The sequence below is a fragment of the Xyrauchen texanus genome, chromosome 27, assembly GCF_025860055.1.
Source record: "Xyrauchen texanus isolate HMW12.3.18 chromosome 27, RBS_HiC_50CHRs, whole genome shotgun sequence".
Classification (NCBI taxonomy): Eukaryota; Metazoa; Chordata; class Actinopteri; order Cypriniformes; family Catostomidae; genus Xyrauchen; species Xyrauchen texanus.
The window spans coordinates 11,296,288-11,316,856 of NC_068302.1; the positions used below are offsets into that span (position 1 = coordinate 11,296,288).

At 38.0% G+C, this 20,569-nt stretch overlaps 1 protein-coding gene across 1 annotated transcript in view; it reads right to left on the minus strand.

Moving 5' to 3' along the window:
- Window positions 1-5,263: 5,263 nt before the first annotated feature.
- Window positions 5,264-20,569, minus strand: part of LOC127621506 (PDZ and LIM domain protein 2-like) — a 125,222-nt gene continuing 109,916 nt past the window's right edge. The window contains exons 7-10 of the mRNA XM_052095145.1: window positions 18,845-18,963; window positions 9,063-9,202; window positions 8,322-8,430; window positions 5,264-6,741 (exon numbers count right to left, since the gene is read on the minus strand). Of these exons, the coding sequence (XP_051951105.1) occupies window positions 6,549-6,741; window positions 8,322-8,430; window positions 9,063-9,202; window positions 18,845-18,963 (561 nt within the window). The 3' untranslated portion in view covers window positions 5,264-6,548. The remainder of the gene's footprint in view (window positions 6,742-8,321; window positions 8,431-9,062; window positions 9,203-18,844; window positions 18,964-20,569) is intronic.

The following is a 20,569-nucleotide window of genomic DNA, read 5'->3' on the forward strand; positions in this document are numbered from 1 at the left end:
GGATTTGGCTATCCAAATCGATCAACGCCTGACCCTACGCCATCGCCACCGTTGACCTACCCTGGTGGCTTATCCTCCTACCCGTTCTGCCTCTCCAGCCAACTCGCCAGCATCACGGCCGACAGTGAGCCTATGCAAGTCACTAGAACTCAAAGCTCACTTAGGGAGAAACAGCGATGTCTTGTTGATGGACTGTGTTTTTACAGTGGTGCTTCTGACCATCTCTCTGCTTCCTGTCTAGTAAAAGAAATAGTTTGTTGGTAGGAGAGGGGTTACTGGTGAGTGCAACAACTTAGGGACAAAACCACTGGACTTCGGACACTTTTCCCAGCTGTAGTATGGATCTGCCTGTCACACGGTTTCTGCCATAGTTAATTCCGGAGCTGAAGGGAAATTTATGGATTTAAAATTGGCTTCTAAGTGGCGACTTCCTATGGTCTAGTTGGAAAGACCCATCACCGCCCACACCTTAAGTGGCACGCTGCTGTTCGTCATCACTCAATCCACTAAGCCGGTCACCTTCGTCTCTGGAAATCAAACGGAGCAGTTCCTTCTAACTTATTCAACCTCCATCAGCACCGGTAGTGTTGGGGAATCACAACCACACAGATTGGCAAACCAACACTGTTCTTGCTTGGAGTCCTTATTGTTTGTCACACTGTCTTAACTCTGCTGTTTCCCTAGTCCAGTCTTGTGTTTAATTTCAGGACCGGCAGACTTATCTGGAGTACCATTTACATACCATGACTTGAGGGCAGAGTTCAACCAGTCCCATGCTGCAAACCTTTCTCCTCATCGCCCATACATCTGTGCGATTGAACTGCTTCCTGGCACTTCGCCACCTCTGGGATTGCTGTATTCTCTCGGCTCCAGAGAGGGAGGCCATGAACAAGTATATTAATTATTCTCTGGCAGCCGGTCTCATTCACACTTCCGCTTTGCCTGCAGGGGTGGGGTTCTTCTTTGTGAAGAAGGATGGCTCGCTTAGACCCTGTATAGATTATTGAGGGCTGAATGACATCACGGTGAAGAATCGCTACCCTCAGCCTTTAAACCCTTGCAGGGAGCGACTGTCTTTACGAAATTAGATTTACACAACGCTTAGCTTGATGATATTCTGATCTTCTCCCAGAACATCTAGGACCATGTGCAGCATGTCAGGCAGGTGCTTCAGTGACTGTTAGAGAATCAGCTTTTGTCAAGTTGGAGAAATTAGCTTTTCACGCAATGTCGTTTTCGTTCCTGAGGTTCATTGTTTCGTCCATGGGAGTGCACCTGGCCTGAATAAGGTTGAGGCCGTCTCCAATTGGCCAACACCATATTCTCGCAAGCATTGCAGGCAACCACACACCCAACATGCAGACAACCAATAGATACATGAGACAGGACTAACTAGGCAGAGAGATTGAGGTTAGTAATCCACATCAAACAACAATCTAGCAAAGATACTGAGAACAGGACAGGCTAAAGAAGGGAGTGAATTAGGAGAGAACAGGTGTTGCTCAGCATGCTAATCAGTGGCATGAACAGTGTTCCCCCGGGAACAATCAGTGTTCCCATGGAAACACCGATCATGCATGCCGGCCACGCCTGTGAGACATGAGGAATCAAAAATTACAAAACAAACCAACAAACTCGCTAGAGCCATGACAGAGACTTTAGAGAGCAGGAGGTGGAAATGGTGACAGTCTATTGAGAGTTAAGCACAGAACACTTAAAGGTACATCAGCAATTTAGTCAGCATGTCCCATTAGGAAATCAGTTTAACAAATGTCTGATTGCGCTCATTTCCCCGTTCGCCAGAGCGTTCCTGTCTTTAGTGTTACCCACTCTTTCTGTTTAATGGGCTTTCTGGGAAAGATTAATTACGGTGATGTCTGGAAATAAGTATGACTGAGCACACGTGAAGAAAACACAAAGAAAACAACCGTGACTGAAACTGATTGCTGAGTAAGGCCAATCTCCAAAAGTATCAAACAACACAGGCAGCTCATTCATCTCAGACAAGCAATGTAAATTGTTCTGTTGACATTTTCAGGGTGTTATGAGAGAGTAAGTCTTTATTGAACTGAAAAGGCAGATTTGAAAAGCTCCACTCATTGGTTCTTATTGCAAGTACAGACATCAACAACAAGTTATGGGAAGCGTTAAGCCTATTTATTGCTATCCTATGCACGGTTACATGGTTAGTTGCAGTTTACAGTTGCACGATCCTATCAAAACATTTTGGGGTCACAACACCACCAGTTAAAAATCACCAGTGGTGTTTTCCAATGCACCACTTGACACAAAATTCAACAGTGACCGAACAACAGACTCAATTGGCATTAACAATTTTGCTATTACAACTACCAAAACAATTTTAATACAAATTTAGTTTACTTTTGTAATGGCCTGCTAATAATTTTTTTATTATTATTATTATTATTTGTTTTGTATTTATTTACAGAGAATCAGGCAATTCATATAATCAGAAGAAACACATCTCTACTGCTCTCTAGTGGACAAAAAGAATGAAGTTTGTAAAACAGTAGGCACACCTCTAAATGTAATGCAGATTTCCAAATTGCAGAGGTCAAAATTTGTGCAGTTAAGGAGGAAATTCTAGCTCCAATCTTTACTGAAATATTATAAATAATTAGTTCCTTATCACGAGTCATTAGGTTTGTAGAATGCTTAGTTTAAAGTGACCAAAAAATCTTTACATACATTAGACATGACATATGTTTATTAAAAAAAAATTTCCATCTCCATCTGCCCTTTGGAGTGCAACAAACACTACAGCCTCTTTAAAAACTGCATTACTTGGTTAAAAACTTGGAAAGCTATGCAGAGCAACATGTGCTAAACACAGCCAATAACAGCACAGGATTTAGCGAAGTTCCATTATTAGCAGTTGGTGTACCCACCAACTGCTCATGCCATCCCAGATGTGTATGGCTGACTTTCTACTGCAGAACATAAACAAAGATTTTTAGAAGTACATTTTAGATCTATAGGTCTATACAATGCAAGTGAATGGTGACCAGACCTTTTTAGCTACAAAAATCACATAAAGGCTGCATAAAAGTAATCCATATGACTCCAGTGGTTTAATATATATCTGAAGTGATGCAATCACGTTGGGTGACAAACAGATCAATATTTCAATCTTTTTTACTCCAATTTCAGTGGAGCTTTATGGTTAAAAATGACTTACAAATTTACCTGTTTCTAACCCACACCTCTCTTATCAGTTCTGAAGACAGATTTAACTGGAGTCATACATATTATGTTTATGCTGCCTTTGGGATTTTTGAAGCTTGAAAGGTTTGGTCACCATTCACTTGCATTGTATAGAGCTACAAAGATGAAATATTGTTGAAATCATACACATCTGGGATGGCATGAGGTGAGTAAATTATGAAAGAATTTTCCTTTTGGGGTGAACTATCCCTTCAAATAAGAGAGGCATCCAAAATATGCAGTGCAATTCAAAATATTGGCCAAAATGTGTTGTAGGCCTTTACAACCCATATGGGATGTCAGGATCTCTATATGCCTATTAAATTGAATACGATTACCTCATTTTCAATCTAGTGAAGACTGAGCTCCACTTTCCCCAGAAAAGACTTACCTTATCAAATCTTTATCTGACTAGTCAAACGCCATATCATGGCTAGACTATTGCAACTCCCTCCTTGCCACTATAGTCAATTCTGGATCTATTGTAATACACATCTCTTTGAGGTCATCTAAAACGCTGCTATTCAACTTCAGGAAATTCTCTCATTACAGTACCTCTGCTCTGGCCCCTTTATTGGCTGCCAATCCCTGCTCTAATCAAGTTACTATTAAGGCACTGTTCCAGGATTACACTACTGTCAATGGCCTGACCACCCACTACATTCAATGTTTCATCAAGCTGTACAAATTGCACACTTAAAATTGCATCAGTAAAATAAATTGTCAATTAATTTGAGATGCTTTCCAAAAAACCTAACCGTTTGGCCATGTTTCCAGGTTCTCCCTATGGCCAGTCTGCCCCTGCGTAGCACAAACGCAGGTGAGCGACGAATGTGCCAAAGTTCTATATTTCGGGTTGAGGATTTGAACAAACTCCTAACTCAAAGTATGAGCAAAAGAAATATTTCAGTCATGACAAGTCTATTCATTAATTTAAGGTGTTATAATGGATATTACAAGTTGATTGGTATGGTCTTGGTGGACTAGATCTGCTTTGCTGCTGCTTGCTACTGCTAGAATATACACTGACATGCTGCGTTGAGCATGTACATGCAAGCATCACGAATCTAGGACAGGCTCCTGCTGCTGCACAATTAAACATACATACTGTACAATCCCCCAGAAGCAGATCTAGACAGGTGGTACTGGGGAGGAGGAGAGTATAGTTTCAGAGAATAAACTTGCATATGAGACTGACTAACCAGCTAACAACTGAGAGAAATCGAGAGTACACCAGTTGATTGGTTAACAGATGAAATGTCAAAGGACCTATCAGCTTGGGTCAGAGAGTATGCAAGCTGATTGCCTAATTGATTAAGTTCAAACCAAAAATTATTAGTTGCACCATGTAGAGTTTCATGGCTGAATCATTAGACGCTTCTGACACCGTCGGGCCGAACAGTTCTGGGCACGGTGAGGAATGGTGAAAGTAGCATTTCCACTCAAACACAGATCCACATGGCATGATTACAAATGGTTCTCGGCACCGATTTCCCAGAACGGTTAGCCAACCATTCTGGTGGAATGGCTGAAGTACGTGGCGACACAATTGCCAGTTTGTCAACGTCAAGGTAGCTCGATTGTTTCTAGCTAGCTGGCAATAATTGCTAAAATGTGGTTCGTTCTCGGTGGGGAGTGTGGAGATCTGAGTGTGGATACTGCAGATGGCGTGAAGCCTCCACAGGCGCTATGTCTCCATGGCAATGCCCTCAACACGACACGTGATAAGATGCTCAGTTTGACGGTCTCAGATGCGGAGGCAGCTGGGATTCGTCGTCCTCCACCAGGATTGAGGCGAATCACTATGAGACCGAGGACTTAAAAGCACATTTGGAATTGGGAAGGATTTTTTTTCTTATAATTTAAAAAAATGTGTATGTTTGTATCTTTCAATTTTTTAATCATGGTTTAACTAGTATGTATATTATGTTTATACATGCCTGCTTAAAGTGGCAATTGATTCATTGTTAATTGTAAATGCTTTACAAGCACTACCAATACGATTAACACAATAAAACACAATTCACTCAAATATGCATTGATATTTAAAGTTGTTTATTTGAAACAGAAAAGGTAAAGCGATTGTGTCCAACCCTACAAACAAAACGTGAAGATTCACTGTTCAACATATTTGATCCACAGGTGAGAGAGATGTGTTTCTGTGAACTGTGATTCAAATATCATACTCTATTCTCTTGCATTTGAAGGAAACTGCTTTATATGGAAGAAACAACCATGCAACCCTGAAAATACAAACACGTGCAAGCAAAACTCTCTGCTTGGTCTACATAGAGTTTAAGGTGAAAAATAAACATATTTACACAAAAAAAAATTATATATCATGACTCTTTAGATTTCCCTTGTTTAAAACAAAGCAAATGGAAAAGATTCTATGTAGAATTCTAAATACGTGTGCTTTTGTGTGGATGGGGAATTTGTTGTGGACAATAGCTGCTTTTTTATGAAGGGAGGCATTTTAATCAAACTAAGAATCACTTCCAAGTAATCATCAAACCCTTCAAGTGCATATACACCCAAATAGTCACAATACATATGTGCACGCATCCACACACGCACACTGACACACTAAGGAAACCAGTCCTGTGTGCATTAGCACTGCTTGTGCATACTTGTCACAGCTCATTGTTTGAGTCTATGGAAAAGCTCTAACATTTAAAAAAAAAAAACTAATTTAAACCCAAGATAATGGGATAGTTCATCAAAAATGAAAATTGTCATCAGTTATTGTAATCACTCTTGTGTTGTTCCAAACCTGTATGACTTTCCTTCTTCCTTGAAACACAATTGGAGATGTCAGAATTTTAGTTTCTAAGAAAGTGGCCAAGGCTGTAAGTCCCATCTTCTCATGTGCGCCACTGAAGAAAGTAAGTCATACAGGTTTGCAAAGACATTATAGTGAGTAAACGATGACCGAATTTGTATTTTTGGTTGAACTATTCCTTTAAATGTCTATGTATAACAAAAGCTGTTTTGAATGCGTAATACAACATATGGAAGAGGAAGGCTATGTAAAAATTAAACCGTAATTTGCTAACTGTTTCAGAAATACTAATGTAGGCACTTATATAAACTCCTTTTCACCTTTGCAATTCTATAGATCAAAGTCTCTAACAGTGGGGTGTCATAATAACTGAAGGAGAGGACACGACCGCACTGGGTCCCAAAGCTTTGTGACGGCAAACATTTTATTTGGCTCCCATTAGACAATGTAACCATGACATCACAGTCCTCTCCTTCTCGATGTGATCCCAGCCAACCAGAAGAGCTGGAGGCGATGTCAGGAGGGTGGCTGATTGGACATCTCATTTGCGAGAGGACACGACGGGTTGAAGGCCACTGTTGGAGCCCTGGTATCTTTCTCGGGCATGCTTCTCGCAGAACATTTCATCTTCCACCCAGAAGTGGCCACGCATCTTTAGGTTGAGTCCACACTCTGTGCAGGTGTAGCACTCTGGGTGACGGAAGCGATCGTCCATGATACGCACGGCCTGGGTGCTGAAAGGCAAAAAATTAGGCAAATTCACTAAACAGTTACACCACTTTTAAGCATAATATTTCCGCACAAAAACCTGCATCATATTCACCAGCCACCCACAATCTAAGCAGGTGCAATCAGTGCTGAACCAGCACTAGCACGACCATCATAGCGAGCCAGACAGTGGTGGTCTGCTGCATCCTTTACAATACAGAGCTCATAAACTTCCAGCAATCAAGATCATAATTGTGCCTAGCAAATTTCGTTCAGCATAAACTCTGTGGCCGTGTTCGCGCAGTTGCCTGATCTGCATAATTCCTTTAGAGAATCAGGCACTAAACCAGTGCATGAACTTCCACTTTTAGTCACTGACACACAAATTGGCAGTTCCGAAATCCTAGTGAGCTGCCTTTCAATCATAAATAGAGATGGTAAACACAATCTCATAAGATAATGGTATAGTTCACCCAAAAATGAAAATTCAGTTGTTTACTCTCGTATTGTTCTAAACCCATAAGACATATTCTGTTTTGGAACAAACTGTAATTAATTATTTCGTAAAAATCTTCACCAACAGTTGCTCTCCTGTGCGTGTTCATGAGAGTGCATGAGAGCAGCAGTTCATGAAGCCCCCACTCGCGGGACTGAGAGAAGCTGCATACACAAGAGAACTAAACTTACAAAACTGTCTGAAGAGTTTTTGAAGTTAAATAGGAGATGCATTTCTATGTCCAGCCTTATTTTTTTGAACAAGAGTACTCGAAAATCACTATCCACTGCCATTGTATATCATAACTTCTTTTTTTTTTTTAAATGTCCCTTTGTGTAACAAAAAAGAAAGTCATGTGTGTCAAGAACAACACGGGGGTGAGTAAACACTAATGAATTAACATTTTGGGTGAACTATCCCTTTAACAGCTGCACATTCAATTAAATCAAAATCACTAAATGGCATTGTGTGATTATTACACTGAAAAAAAAAAAACTTTGACGTCCACATGTGTTGTGGATTAAAATAAAAATTAAACAACTTGTGAAGGCATCTTTTTAAGTTTTTAAGACAATTGGGTTCTTTTTCTCTATTGGTTCAACAAAACGAGAATTAGGATCTTTTTTTCAAGTGTAAACATTCTTAAAGTACTTTTTTATTGGCAGTAGAACATGGTGTAGGTTTCTAGTTTGTAGCTTTTTGCACACCCTGTTTAAAACTAAAGCTGCTATTTCAATATGTGTGTGGCTTTTTTGTTTTGTTTTTTTTAGCTCGCATAGCATTTTTCTAAGCAGCCGGAGATGTTAGTCCGAAAGCTAGCCTCAGTGATCATTCACTTTCATTATATGGAAAAAAAAAGATGAATGTGAATAGTGACATTCTGTCTAACATCGCCTTATCTGTTCCACGGAAGAAAGTCATACAGGTTTGGAACAACATGATGGTGAGTAAATTAAAGAATTTTCATTTTTGGGCAAACTATTCCTTTGCGTCTAGGTAGGCCTACTTATAATTTTATCTCAATTGAAATTTCATCTTCAAACAAATGAGAGAACTATTCTACCCTAATAGCTAAACATCACAGTGCACTGTTTGTTGTGTGTATCTTACACAATGCTGGTGCCACATTTTTCACAGGTGTGGTGTTTCTGCCCACCAGAAGTGGACGTGGTCTTGGATGGGCTTGGCGAGAGATTCCCTGGAAACTGGATGGCTGCCTCTGTGAGTACAAACAAATAAATAATAAACCAAAAATATATAAAACACTCTTTCTTCCACCCTACCTCAATGTCTTTCTGCATCCACCTTTATCTGTAGGAGTTTTCACTATGTTTTCAATCTAAAATGTTCCTCATGATGGGACTGTGTAACCAGCTGTTTGTTAATCTGTTGTAAAACCATTAGCAACACAGAATCAAAGCATCACACGATGTGGCGCTGAGTGTGAGGAATGTTTACACTCAAGACCATTCTTAATGCAAGATCCAACCAAAGGTCATTTAGACTTCACCTTTAACCCGAAAGCCACAACACACACTTACACCTTGATCCTCGGAGCACATACAGACAGCAAAACCGCAACTTCTAATCTGATCGGCTGGTTTCTACATAATTTTGGTTGGTTTACAAGGCGGTCAAAAGATCTCATCCTGTCTAATTGGGTGGTTCTTGGCCAGAATAACAGCAGAACGGATGAGACTTTATGCTGCTCGCCAAAAGTCTGGCTCTGCAAGAATCATTTCAAATCATATCTTTCATACCTTTCTTAAAAAAAGCATTCATCAATTTTATAAATGCAACTGCTGGCTCAGTGCCTGTAAAGGTTTGTCGGAAAGTTTGCGTCTCTTTCACCTTTCTCATCAGCCTCTAGCACCTCCTGTAGCATCTTGAAGGTGTTGGATTGGCGAGGAGCTGTACGGGACTCCTTGTTCTCCTGAATCATCTTATACACTTCAGAGTCTCTGTCAAACCTCTGCATGGCAAAGTCCGAGCTAAGAGAGAGAAAGAGAGAGTTCACTACACAGTGGTACAGGTGCGGTTCAGTGGTTAATGCAAATGGTGAGGTCAACATGGCAAAACTATGACCATTAAATTCAGCATTAAACTTGGACTTCAAGTTGTCTTTTTTTTGTTGTCATGTTGTACAACAGCATGATAATGATGATTCAGTTCAAGTCTAGAATGATCACATGTAAGTTATATCAGCACTATTATAATGCATGAATGTGACCTGGAGACCTGTGGCTAGTTTGATGCGCTTAAGTGTTGCTTCTCTCCAGCGCATCACTTCCTTTTTATGCATCCACGTCAATCAAACCGATCGCAATAGAGAAAGGGAGCGCAATCATTTTGATTAAACTGTCCAACATCATACCACGATTTCAGTTTCAATGTAATCAACTGTGCAGCTTCCGTGGATATTAGACTGAAGTCTCAGCAGTCAAGCTGTTTTAAAGTGTTTTCTCCTGCCCATGTCAGCGCATGCACTACAGTGAGCACAGGGATGCGTCTTTTCAGCACGAGAGTGAATTTGCACAGGGTTTACAGATGATTGTACTATATTAAACTGTATGTAATGCTGAATATAATGTATAATAATGCTAAGGATCCTGATATTTGAAAGTCCTCCTGATAATGCCACATCATGTAATGTCCGATTTCACTAGTAAATTTATACTCAGACAAACATTACTGGATGAGCATCCACAATTTTTTTAAAGAATAGTTTAGAAACTATAATATTAAAATAATTCAATGTATATAATCAGAGACCGTGTACAAGCATACTGTGTGTATCTAACATAATTATGTATTTTTAGCTGAGCAGATATAATAATATTTCTATTCTCGTGTTGCTATTGCCCTCTGCTGGGCTCATTTTTTTTGTCCAATCCATGCCCTATGGATCATTTTACGCTTTAATGATGAGCATTTTTTGTTAAGTTTTACAAGTTAAGCAACTGTTTCACATATGTCCTGAAAATAATAATAATAATAATAATAATAATAATAATAATAATACATTTAAACGGAACTTTTTATGATTCAGGCATTGCTCAAAATTTTGTGAGAGTAAAGAATCAAGAATTCCTTAATCAGAATCAGCATTCAGAATGTAAATCAAACAAATCCTTAAGCCCTTAATCATTTCAGTTTTATGAAAAATCATATTTTAATAAAATACAGAAAATAAAAAATTGTTATCCGATTAATTGTATAAATAATCGAAGATTTATCGATTATCAAAATAATCATTAGTTGCAGCCCTAGTGGTAATCTCAGCTGCATTTAACATGTTTGCAGCTATTCCACAAAGTTATGCTGAATTCCCCTAAAATCAGCACAGAAAAAATGAGCAGATTCCATCTGGGCCCGATTATAGCTCACATTAATCCTCAAAAGACCCACTGTAGCAAAATTGCAACTTTTAAAGCATTTAAATGATACTACAGTTATTAGAAATTAGCTGAAACAAAATACAAAATTTCCCTCACAATATGCTTAAAAATTCACAATTAGAGGCTTCCTACAACACTTTCAATGAGGAAAAAAGATGTGAAAGGGCCTCTAGATGTGAAAGAAAAACAATCTTGTAGGGATTTGCTGTATTCAAATCTTTCATCATTGACAATGTTCATCCACATTTTTAATCTACTTCAATGCATATTTTAATTAAATAATCAAGTGTTCTAAATTTAAACGAGAGAAAGAAAAAAAAAAAAAAGACTATATGGAGATGTGCCCCGTCAGCACATCGGGTCTCCAACTTCATATTTTGTGAATAATAATAATAATACATCTTATTCCTCATTAAACCTCATCTAGTAGAATACATATAAATAAAAACATTAATCTAGTGAGTGTATAGGCTATAAAAGGCTTAATTTGGTAAATCCTTCAATGTAGAGACTTATAAGATTGTTTTAGTTAAAAGTCTCGTGTTATGATCATTTTTATCTGGTGATTAATGGGATTTTGTTTAGTTTTTTAAATAAACCACATCTGGAATTTATCAAATTTCTGACTCTTGTAGCCTTTTCTGTACCTGTAAGGTACATCAGCTGAATAATCTGTTATCATCCTTTTCCACCACCTTAGTTATCAGTATTGTCAAAATCCACTAATCGGTCGACCTCTAGTTGTCATTGTTAACATGTGAAAAATTCTCTCCCTACCATGTTGATCAGAGTTTTTATCCTAAACAGCTGTGATCACAACAAAAGACATTTTGTTCATCAATTGGTATGTTTGTTTTTTGTTGTCTTGTTGGTTAGCCATGGCCACAATGGGACCTCATTAGTTTAAAAAAATAAAATAAAAAAATGTTCAGCTTCATCAAATACGTTTTGATTGGCTGTGCTTTTTTCACTTGCGCAGCATTTCAATTTGCATGTAAAAGCACACCTGATCAAGTCTTCACTTCTGAAATGAAACATTTTTTAGGGATAAAAAAGCCCTGGAATGTTCCTTTAACCTCAAATGTTAGCCTGTGAAAGTCTCCACTAAGGACACCTCAAAGCCTGAACATGTTGTACTTTACAGCATGAAAATACAGATAAAAAGATCTGTAGAATAAGCTGTGGGTTAAGTCATTCCACATTACCCAGTAGGTACTTGAGCAGAGATTTCTGTGCTAACTAATTCAAATTTGTTTTTGAAGAAGAGATTTTTGATTTAAGAAATACTAAGGACTGTGAAGAACATTACTTGAAAATACTTTTTGTTCTTCAATGTACAGCACTGTACAACCTCATGCATTATTTTGAAGACACTGTAAAATGTACGTTGCTAACAAGTTGCTACATGTGGACTTCAGTGGTTGTGCCACTATTTACATGTCATAATGGGTAAAGAACATCCATAACATAAATCAGCCAGCTTTTCACATATTAAAAAAAACTGGCAAGAGATTTATTGAGTTGCACTGTGTGTTTCAAGCCTAAATATAAGGTAATGAGCTGCTTAGATTTTAGTTACAGAAGCCAACCAGCAGGAGATTTACAGATACATTTTATGTACATGGCTGATTTAAAAGCTGTAAAATGCTTTTATAATATGCTATTTTTATTTAACCGAGCATTCCTTTTGAAAAAAATTCAAACATATGAGATTACTTACTGTAAGATTTTAGCCACACACAAACCGCAAAGACAGGCACGCAAAAGTTCTTGTGTATTCCTACATAGTTGTTTTAAATGTAAACAACCTGGCATACCAATCAACGCATCGACGCCTATGTGAAAAGTGCAGTGTAAACCGGTTAATCCAGATTTAATCCAGATCCCACAGAGCCTTTGTATTTTAGTTAGGGCTTATTGAAATGTTAATTTGGCAGAACATCCCTCATCCAAACACAATTACACTTATGCAATCATCAGGATAAAAACACCGGTTGATTACTCTGATCTCTGTATTGTATTAGTGGCCCTGCTTTGATAGTTTAGGTGGAGTCTGCTATGAAAACAATGTTGTCAAAACTATAGTAGTGTACAAAGGTCATGGCATAAAAAACTTTCTTGAACTTAAAAGAAGCAATTGCTGTATAATTTAATATGAGAAAGAGGTGAAAAACAAAACAAAAAAAAAACTAGAAATTCAAAGCCAAATCAGATTTGATATGAAAAAGCGTATGAGCCTTTAGTGTCCACTCGTTGTCTTAAGGGTTTATTGAGTATCTGGGTGTGGCTGTCACAAGAAACCTGCATGACAAGCTTGTCATTGCTAACATGTTTATAAGCATGTTAAATTCTGTGCTAGCATCAGGGTTTTGACCAATATTTATGACTTTTCCATGCCTTTTCCAGTCAATTTTGATAACTGGATAATTATAAATGCTAAAATATATTTTAATAATTAGAGAAAATGGGGGGGCCTGGGTAGCTCAGTGAGTGCTGACGTTGACTATAACCCCTGGAGTCACAAGTTCGATTGAATGACTGAGTGACTCCAGCAAGGTCTCCTAAGCAACCAAATTGGCCGGTTGCTAGAGAGGGTAGAGTCACAAGAAGTAACCTCCATGTGATCACGATTAGCGGTTCTCGCTCTCAATGGGGCACGTGAAAAGTTGTGTGTGGAACGCGGAGGGTAGCATGAGCTTCCACATGCAGAGTCTCCGTGGTGTCATGCACAACGAGTCACGTGATAAGACCAAGTAGTGGGAATTGGGCATTCCAAATTGGGAGAAAAAGGGGAGAAAGATAAAACAAAATAAATAATAATGAGAATTGTTTTTAATTTATTTATATACTACTTAAAATAATTTTGATTCAGACTGATTCTCTAATGAATCATTTGACAGATTTGTGAACCCATTTGTCAGATTAATTCAAAAGACCCGAAAACTAGAAACTGTACATTTCCATTACTTTTAAGATTGTATTCATTTCTATGACTTTTTCAGGTAAAATACTAATAAAAAGTCTGTTATATTTTCAGTTTTCCATTTCCGTGGAACCCCATAGCATGTGTGTGTTTCTATAACACTTTCAAATATGACATGACAGAAAAAGAAAAGAAAAGAGAATTAAGCATTTGGAAAAGCCATTACTGGTGAAAACTGGAAGAGGGGGAAAATAAAAACATTTGAGGACACTATAAATCTCAGAATAAATGCTGTGTTCAGATCCACTATCTGCACGCAAGCATTTGAATGGAACATGATTCAAATTGAAAACAGACAGTGAGTTTGTGTTTCCTTGCAAACTCTCCCAAGCACCTTCAGTTCCTTGAAGGGTCGCTGCTTAAATTCACAGAGCCTGAAACAAATTTTTATAGGTGGGCCCATGACCCCTGGGACCAAAAAGTAGGGCTGGTAGATCACAACCTAAAAATGGGTTGTAGGTCTGTTCTGATAGGGTCAGAGGCAGGGAAAAACAATGACAAAGAATGTACGTCCAATCAAATTCTATGGCATTCATCGGTCACTTGGTGAAAGCTATAGCCAAATTAGAAGAATGCCAATAAGGACCGGTTGTGTGACATGCCCTCATGAACAACTCTATGCAAGTTAAAAGAAAATATGAGCATAAAACCATAAACATCAAGAGCCATTTAGAAAGCAAAAATGTCAATTTCCTTTTCAGCCTTTGCCATGTAGCCACAGTAATAATACATTTAAAAAAATATATATATTAGGACAGTTGCGTTTACTTTTTCATGATAAAACATGACTTGACACTACAAGATCAATGTAAAATCTGGTTCTTAAAGCAAAACCAGCTGGGAGCCACTTCTATAGGAGACCTTAGTGGGCTCCTCTTGTCACAAGGGGGCCCACTAACATTCCCATTTGTCCAGCTCTGGTTCCCAGCACAATTTCTCTCCTCTTGTACAGTATGAAACAGTACTGCAGTCAATGCAATGTAACTAGGTTATTAATATTAACGGAGTACTTGTACATTTAAATGGCGGCATTACCCACACAAAGTTGTGCTACATGCATAAAAAGCACTTTTCTTGGGTCTGTAACCCCATTAAAGAGCTATAATTCCCATCTTTTAAAAGATATCACTGAACAAGCACAAGATTGAGCAGTCAAAACAGTCGACATCAGCATCATTGTCATCATGTACTCAAAAGCACAAACAAAAAGCAGAACATTAGTCTAAGATTACGATATTTCCTCTAACCCCAGAGCAGCTGGAAGCTCAAGTTTCGAGGAAGAACAGAATCTGAATAGATTGGGTCAGACTTACCTCAATAGCAAACAAAGTCAAATTCCTTTGCAACAACTACAACTCTTGTTGGAACAACAACAGAGCCTACAGTGACAACTGCACACACATCTACAACACACACACACACACACCTCTGTCGAGTCTCGACGAGACATAAGAGATATGATAGTTTCAGTCTGAAAGGTGTGATTTTGAGTTAGATCTTATTGGTTGACTGCAGAATAAGGGCGTGACCAACAGATTTACATTTTATTATTGGTTGAGCAAAAAAGGGGTGGGGTGTATGGGTGTGTAAGAGTGAGAGGGGTGGGGGGCCAATTAGGGGCAGAAATTATATAATACTTTTCAAGAAAGTGAGAAGCTGGAGGAAGAATGAAACAAAGATGGACAAAGACAGATAGAAAGAAAAACTGACAGAAAGACAGATAAAAAGAAAGAAAAGAGACAGACAGACAGAAAGACACACAGAGAGACAGAAAAGGACAGATAGAAAGAAAGAAAACAAAGACAGAAAAAAGAAAGAGGGAGAGACAAAGATAGAGAAAAAAAGACAGATTTAAAGACAGACATAAAAACTGACAGACAGACCATGTGAAAAAAATGAAAGAATGACTGACAGACAGAGAGAAAAAGACAGACAGAAAGAAAGGGAAAGAAAAAAAGGCAGACAGAAAGACAGAAATATAGACAAAGTGAGAAAAAAGAAAGAAAGATAGACAAAGACTAGGGATGGGCACTCATCAGTAATTTGGTATTGGAATATTTAAGCTCATAAAAAAAGAAAACTCAAATATTTTATAATTTATAATTTAAATGAAGTTAATTAATGAGAAAGATGTTGTAAAATTATTTGACACCTGTGGCAGCGGGGGCGTGGTCAAGCGCCCGTCCGGGAGAGAAAGCGGTAAGGGCGCTTATACCTGAGCTAGATTATGTCTAACACCTGTGTCTAATTTCAGTAAGCCAGGGCAGAGCGGCATAAAAAGGCAGCAGCCACAGAGCCTCAAGAGAGGGTGTGACACGTCAGTCCAGTGTTGACATACGCTACATGAGAGTAAGACGTTTAAGTTAAAAAAGTTTATGTTTGTTGAGCACTGCTGTGTGTGTGTGTGTGTCAATTAAAGCCTTACCCCTGTTTTGGAAGCCCTGTTCCCAGTGTCCTCCTTCCCACCTTAAAGACGAGCTTTACAACACCGTTTCAGAAAAACAAGCATCTAATTATATAAAAAACAAGCTATATTATGTCCTGTGTTTTTTTGCTGAAAACATTTAAACAAGCAATGGGGGGTGGGGGGGTGTCCACGTGCTCAGTGAACTATACTCATTTATACACACCAGTTTAAATGATGGAATGTCCCTTACCTCAGCTAGCATAGTCTTTCTCGGACGGCATGTTTGTTGTTTAGAGAAGCGTCGCAGGGATTACATTGCAACAGGGATGCTGCTTTCTGTCGAGCTGCACATTTATGGGAGTAAAGAGTACACCGTTTATACAGTACATTTAAACAGGAACCCAGCTTTCTCGCAGTAAGCCACATCGCAACAAACCACTTTTTGGTGTCCATCTAAACATCCCGACAGAACGATTTGTTTAACAAAAGTGATCAACTTGTGTCCACACTCAACAGCGCCACCCAGTGCATAACTGCCAGTTTTAGACAAAGTGAGAAAAATACAAAGACAAAGAGTGAAAGACAGAAAGACAAAAAGAAAGAGATTGAAAGACAAATAGAAAGAAAGAAAAAGACAGACAGAAAGACAAAGATATAAAAAGACAGACACAGAAAGAGAGAGAAATAGAGACAGATAGAAAGAAAGAAATAGACTGAAAGACAGATTGAAAGACAAAGTGAGAAAAAGAAAAAAGACAGGCAGAAAGAAAGACAGACAGAGGGAGAAAAAGACAGATTGAAAGACTGACAGAAATACAAATAGAAAGATAGACAAAGTGAGAAAAATAGAAAGAAAGAAAGAAAGAAAGAAAGAAAGAAAGAAAGAAAGAAAGAAAGAATTATAGAAGATTTATATGATCAGTAGTTACAGAAATACTCAAACCAGCCCCGTCTGGCACCAACAATCATGCCATGGTCTAAATCACTGATATCACATTTTTCCCCATTCTGATGGTTGATGTGAAAATTAACTGAAGCTCCTGACCCATATCTGCATTATTTTATGCACTGTACTGCTGCCACACAATTGGCTGATTAGATAATTGCGTGGATTATTATTGGTGACAGTTGGGCAGTTTTGAGTATTTCTATAACTGCTGATCTTCTGGGATTTTCACAAAAGTCTCTCGAAGACAAAAGCTCCAGTGAGCAGCAGTTCTGTGGACAGAAATGCCTTGTTGATGAGAGATGGCCAGACTGGGTTGAATTGACAAAGTCTACAGTAACTCAGATAACCGCTCTGTACAATTGTGGTGAGAAGAATGCTATTCTGAGATGCGGGTTGGCGCTGTTTTGGCGGCATGATGGGGACCTACACAATTTTAAGCAGGTGGTTTTAATTTTGTGGCTGATAAAAACATTAAATTCAAATGAAATAGTCAATTCTATCAGAACATTTAATAACTCAACATACGCTTACAATCAAGATGATGATTTGGCTATCAAACACACTTATAACACTTTGGAAAGTACATCAAAAAAAGCAAATTTAAGGGAAACAAAATCAAATGAGTACAAAAGAGGCACTAAACAAAACCCTTAAAAATGGTTTGACCGTGATTGTAAATCAATTAGGCAAGAAATAAGATTGATTTCAAACCAAAACACAAAACTCCAGACAACAAGGTGTTACATTAAGAACACTCAAGACTTCTTAAAGAAAACAAAAAGACACTTTATACCCTAAAGAACATTGAAAACACAATAGACCCGATTCAGTTCTGGAGACTATGGAATGGATAAGGCACTACAAAATCACAAGAATTAGCCATACAAGATGGCAAAATTGGGAAAGATTATTAAAAAAAAACTCTATACACATCAAATTGGTCATTTAAATGAAAAATCCTTGAAAGGTTTAATACTCTTGAGTCAAGCATCAAAAACAACCAAAATTCACAAGATTATCCAATAACCAAACTAGAACTAATGGAAAAACTGAAATCCCTTAAATCCAACACATCCTGTGGTCCTGAAATGAGATGCTAAAAACAGAATGACAGAATAATGAATTGCAGAAACTCTTTAACATGATCTTGATGTTGGGTGTTTTTCCAGATGTGTGGAATAAAAGGCTTATCTCTCCAATCTTTAAACATGCAGTCAAAAAAGAACCCAATAACTACAGGGGAATCTGTGTAACCATTAACTTGTGCCATTATCAACTCACGACTTTCATCTTTCTTTAAAAAACATAATGTCATCGGCAAATCTCAAATTGGTTTCCTTCTTGAAGGATCCACTTCACTCTTAGTGGCAAATCACATTAACAAATGCCACAAACTAAATGAACACATGTGCAGTTTAGCTAATCTTATTTTTATATTTTATTGTATACGTCAAGCACAATTAAATGTCTTTGTTTCCTTAGTTGTTTCTTGTATAGTATTGTTTTGTCTTATTGTTCGAGTCCATTTGACTGTATTCATTTGTTTTTCTTGTAATGCTTTGGCAATATGTAATTACTTGCTGTATGCCATGCCAATAAAGCAAGTTGAATTTAGAAAGACCGACAGACAGAAAAGAAGAGAGACACACAGAAAGAAAGAGTAAAAACTGATAGAAAGAAACAGAAAAAGACAGAAAAACAGAAAGAGAAAGAGACAAAGATAGACAGACTGAAAGATAGAAAAAGGACAGACAGATAGCAAGAAAAAGACAGATAGAAAGTCAGATTGAGAAAAAAGACAGACAGAAAGAGAAAAAAGCAGAAAGAAAGAAACAGATGAAAAGATGGACAATGTGAGAAAAAAGACACATGTTGAGGTTTTAAATGTGTGTATACCTTCGTCGTGGGGAGATGGACAGCTCTCGGTCGATGGGACTTTGTGGCGAGTATCGTCCAGGAGGAGTTGGAGTCCGACTGGACACGGAGTTACTGCGGAAATCCACGGAAGAAATCTCCTACAGAACACAAACACAGAACATTTGAACAACTCCAGGAGGTCCACGAACTTGAACTTTAAATATTTCACCCAAAATAATACATATTTTGTCAACATGTACTCTTATCATTCCAATCATGTAAGACATTCTTCTGTGGAAAACAAAATAAGCTATTGAGCAGAATGTCAGAGCTGCTCTTTTACTTGCAATAACAGCGAATGTGACCATGGCTGATTTTCATGATTTTCTGTGAACAACAACTTAAACAAAACAAAGCTATCATGTGGATGCAGAAGACTTGGAATAAATTGATGATTCAATGATGATTTAATGCTGCTTCTTGGTCTCTTTGGAGCTTGACCGCCCCTGGTACACATCCACTTTCACTGTATAGAAGAGAGCAACATGGACATTTTTCTAAATGTCTCCTTTGGTGGAAGAAAAAGTCATACAAGTCTGGAACGACATGATGGGGGAGTAAATGTTGCCAGAGTTTTCATTTTCAGAGGAGCTCTCCCTTTCCCTAGACGTTAAAGTCTATAGGACTAGCAATACTGTTTCTGAGCCATATTATCTCAAAGCAAAAGTGTGTTTATGTGTGTGTGTGTGTGTGTGTGTGTGTGTGTGTGTGTTCAGCAGATGTCTGAGAAATGCCAGGATCTTCCCACTGTCTCAGACCCCATGCAGAGGCACCTGCAGTTGTTTAGCAATGGTTGAGCAACCATGTGTATATGTGTGTACAGTCAAAAGGCCAAAAATATTGCCACCCTTACACCCTTGCATTTCTGAGATCTATAGATTGTCAAGGCCTTTCAATGGGCAATGTTGAACCCAGCATCAGAAAGTGTAAAGGCTGTGCGATAAAATAAAAATTCTAGTGTGCAAGGAATATTCTTCAGAACATTTAGAATTTTTTTGTATATAAACTAAGATTAAGCATTCCATAAAAATGTTTTACTCCATCCACTGCATCCAAAGAAATGCACATGTAGATATCAATAAATTTTTACATTTCAACTATGTTCTGAAACAAAAGCGGTGCATAAAATCAATCATAGACTCATGCAATCTGCTTACACAAATCCAGTAGATTCAGGCCCTTTTTTGTTCCAGCTTGACAATGCCCTTGCACATAAAAGTGATATCCATAAAGAAATGGATTAATTATTCTAGCCTGCACAAAGCACAGATCTGAACATCATTGAACACCTCTGTGACTATGAGCTAGACCCTTCACCCAACCTGACCAAACTGATGCTCTGGGGTTGAATGGGAGTAAATCACCACAGCCATGTTCCAACATCTAGAGGAAAACATTCTCAGAAAAGTTGGAGCAACTACTGTTGTTATTAATGCTAACGGTTTGAAATTAAATGTTCAAAAAGCGTGTGTTGTTCAGATTAGAGTACTCTAACCCACAAAAAAATGATTAATCGATTACTCAAATTAAAAAGTCAGTTAAAAATATCAAGTATGCCACAGCATTTACATAAACTATGCTTTTCTTTGGGGATAAAAAAAACAATTAACAACCTAAAAAGATTTTAAAATAACAGTGAAAAACACTCCCCTGAAGCGTACATAGAAACTGATGCTGACAGCATAATGGTAATGCTCATACATA